Below are 3,623 nucleotides of genomic sequence, written 5' to 3'. Positions count from 1 at the left end.
CACAAGACGCCGCGGTGGCTTGGCCGACGACCACGGGGCGGCCGGACGGGGACGGGGACGGGAGCGGAGCCGAAGTGGGGCACGCCACCGGAGCGGCAGGCGTTGGGGGCCCTACCTACCCAAGGCAGACGGACACGCCGGAGAGACAGGTGCAACGGCACACCCATCCGTCCGCCCAACCAAGCAGGGCCATGAGGCCCAACTACCCGTCGTCCCCGCCTAGACCACACCCCCCACCTGCCCCGCCCCACCCCACCCCCAACTCCTCCATGAATGCACGCATTTCATCGCCCCAACCACAACGCAGCAGCAGCCCCAGCAGCAGCAGCGGCCTCGGCGACGCGGCGCGCATTTATAGCACGCAATTCCTCGTTGCCTCCGCCGCCGCCGCTGCCTGCCTGCCTGCGTCTCCTGGATCTCCATCTGTCCGCGCCGCGGCATTCCGTCGAACGGCTTCGCGGCGCGCCTCCGGGCGGACTCGCGGTATGCTCCCCGTCACCCCCCTGCCCTTGCTGCGCCCCTGCTTCTGCTCGCGTCGCGTCCTCCGATTTCTGCTGCCTCCGCCTATGCGCGCGGGCGATTGACTGGGCCGGACCCGCCATGGACTCGTGCTTGACCCGCCCGTGCCCCGGTGCGCGCTAGCCTCTCCGCCCACGCCGGCCTCAAATCGACCGCGGTTCCGCTGCCCCCAGGCCCCAATCCGAGCAGCGCAGCGCAGGGCCTCCCTGCTGATTCTAAGCGGCACGGAACCAGATACCACCGCTTTCCCGTGCGCGCGCGCGGCGTGAGATTCCGAGTGCTCCAGCTAGTTCCTACACGCGGAGCGGACGCGAGGCGAGATCCTGCTAGCAGTCGACCCGTGCCGTCGCCGGATTGGCGGGTTCGCGCCGTCTGGCATTACGTCGAGCGGGTGGTGGGCGTGCGCGACTGGCCGGGTTTTGGGTATACTTGTTGCTTACTTCCTTGTGCTGAATGTCGGAATTCAAGTCCAGTTCCCTCTTTACTTCCTTGTGCTGGCCTGCTTCAACGTTTTTTCACGTATTTTTAACGTGATCTGTTGTGTGGTCTTGCTGGCTGTTGACTATCAGCTCACTGCTGCGAATTGTGCACTTTCCCGTGGCACTGTTGCTGGAGGAATTTCCCGATTTAGGTAGTCGTTAATTAGTGCCACCATGTTGTTGTTTTCTGTACCATTTTAGCATCTGGTACAGAAAAAGGGCACACACATGCCAAACCGAAAAGAAACATCCCAGTGCTGCAATTCTACGCTAATCGGGCATAAATGATTGATGCGCTAACAGACGGACTTGTTCTTTTGCTTTTCCCAGTGCTGCAATTCTACGCTAATCGGACATAAATGATTGATGCGCTAACAGACAGACTTGTTCTTTTGCTTTTCCCAGTGCTGAAGGTCGGAGGGGGCAATAATGGTGGAATCTGACCAGATAAACGGGACGCCCAACAGGATGTCCTCGGTTGAAGAGTTCTGTAAAGCGCTCGGGGGCGACTCGCCGATACACAGCGTGCTGGTTGCCAACAATGGGATGGCTGCGGTCAAGTTCATGCGCAGCATCCGCACCTGGGCCTTGGAGACCTTTGGGAACGAGAAGGCCATTCTCTTGGTGGCTATGGCGACTCCAGAGGACCTCAGGATTAATGCGGAGCACATAAGAATCGCCGACCAGTTCTTAGAAGTTCCTGGTGGGACGAATAATAACAACTATGCAAATGTACAGCTCATAGTGGAGGTTAGTGCAGTTGATCATCCTTTTTCACCTAGTACTTATGGATTACCATGTTCATTATGCTGGAGACTTGACTACAGTTATTAATGTCTGCAATTCACCTGCATGTGTCATGTCGCAGATAGCAGAGAGAACTCGGGTTTCTGCAGTTTGGCCTGGCTGGGGTCATGCTTCTGAGAACCCAGAACTTCCAGATGCGCTCATGGAAAAGGGAATCATTTTTCTTGGGCCACCGTCAGCCGCGATGGGGGCACTAGGTGATAAGATTGGTTCTTCTCTTATCGCACAAGCAGCAGGAGTTCCAACTCTTCCATGGAGCGGGTCACATGTATGTATACCTTGTCATATTTCTTTATGGTTTTTCTCCTGTGTTTTTCTCTCCAGCACTGCATATTTCTCGAAACTAAATCAATACGCGCTGTAGGTGAAAGTTCCGCAAGAAACCTGCCACTCAATACCTGAGGAGATCTATAAGAAAGCTTGTGTTTCAACTACAGACGAAGCAGTCGCTAGTTGTCAGGTGGTGGGGTATCCTGCAATGATCAAGGCATCATGGGGTGGGGGTGGTAAAGGAATAAGGAAGGTTGGTATTCTTTTCATCTTTTTAATTTATCTCTACCACAGTTATATGGAATGCTCTACTCGCAACAATTACATGTAAATTTCCACTGTCCATTTAAAATGAAGTCCAAGTTTTCTGCAAATATTGTATGTTAACCAAAGATGTTTTTTATGTCATCAAATGGTTTTATAGGTACACAATGATGATGAGGTCAGAGCATTGTTTAAGCAAGTGCAAGGAGAAGTCCCCGGATCGCCTATATTTATTATGAAGGTGGCATCTCAGGTGATACGTGATAAACTGATAACAGCTATTATTTTCTGTTGTATCTTTCTGTTACTCATGTTCAGTATTCAGCGAGTGCATCTTCTGTACTGATATAGTTCATTTAGCTAAAATCTTGCCTTTCTGTTCTTTCATTGTAGAGTCGACATCTAGAGGTTCAATTGCTCTGTGACAAGCATGGCAACGTGGCAGCACTGCACAGTCGAGACTGTAGTGTTCAAAGAAGGCATCAAAAGGTTAGTTATTCTCCTGAAGCATTGGGCTGTTCAATATCAGTTTTGTTGGAATTAGTCTCAGCCAAACATTTGTGTAGTGAGTACTGGTAGAAGTTCTACAGCTTCAGGGAATAAAAACTTCATTGGACGATGTAGCAATCATATAGTACTGTTTAGCAAAGTGCAAAATGTTGCAGGAGCTATACAAAATTTATGTCTTAGCATTTTCTTAAATGACATCATTTATTACTGTTAGTTATACACTTATACTTATACTGTACTAAATAGTTTAATGTTGCATTTTGAATTCAAGAACAAACTTTTTCTTCCAGATATATATGTGTCGCACTTGGAAGTTTTTGAGCTCAGAATATTGAAAAGTCTAGTGACTGTATTACAGATTATTTTATAACCACAAAAATTAACTAATGCAAGACAGATAATAGCAGAGAAGTCTTAGCAAAATTATATATCTTTTACTTCTCACCATATATATACTTGTGAAACAGATCATTGAGGAGGGACCAATTACAGTTGCTCCTCCAGAAACAATTAAAGAGCTTGAGCAGGCGGCAAGGCGACTAGCTAAATGTGTGCAATATCAGGGTGCTGCTACAGTGGAATATCTGTACAGCATGGAAACAGGCGAATACTATTTCCTGGAGCTTAATCCAAGGTTGCAGGTAGAACACCCTGTGACCGAATGGATTGCTGAAATAAACTTACCTGCATCTCAAGTTGTAGTAGGAATGGGCATACCACTCTACAACATTCCAGGTAGGCCAGTTTTCCAACTTGATGGTTGATGATATTATC

At 49.3% G+C, this 3,623-nt stretch overlaps 1 protein-coding gene across 1 annotated transcript in view; it reads left to right on the top strand.

Moving 5' to 3' along the window:
• The first annotated feature begins 266 nt into the window (after nucleotides 1-266).
• LOC119278582 (acetyl-CoA carboxylase 1-like) overlaps nucleotides 267-3,623 on the top strand; it is a 12,246-nt gene continuing 8,889 nt past the window's right edge. Inside the window, exons 1-7 of the mRNA XM_037559911.1 lie at nucleotides 267-483; nucleotides 1,404-1,748; nucleotides 1,867-2,073; nucleotides 2,170-2,328; nucleotides 2,500-2,592; nucleotides 2,733-2,828; nucleotides 3,317-3,584. Coding sequence (XP_037415808.1) covers nucleotides 1,428-1,748; nucleotides 1,867-2,073; nucleotides 2,170-2,328; nucleotides 2,500-2,592; nucleotides 2,733-2,828; nucleotides 3,317-3,584 — 1,144 coding nt within the window. The 5' untranslated portion in view covers nucleotides 267-483; nucleotides 1,404-1,427. The remainder of the gene's footprint in view (nucleotides 484-1,403; nucleotides 1,749-1,866; nucleotides 2,074-2,169; nucleotides 2,329-2,499; nucleotides 2,593-2,732; nucleotides 2,829-3,316; nucleotides 3,585-3,623) is intronic.

Source organism: Triticum dicoccoides, chromosome 3B (assembly GCF_002162155.2).
Source record: "Triticum dicoccoides isolate Atlit2015 ecotype Zavitan chromosome 3B, WEW_v2.0, whole genome shotgun sequence".
Lineage (NCBI taxonomy): Eukaryota > Viridiplantae > Streptophyta > Magnoliopsida > Poales > Poaceae > Triticum > Triticum dicoccoides.
Note: the sequence above shows the minus strand (reverse complement) of the source record. Positions and strands in the feature narration are given on the sequence as shown.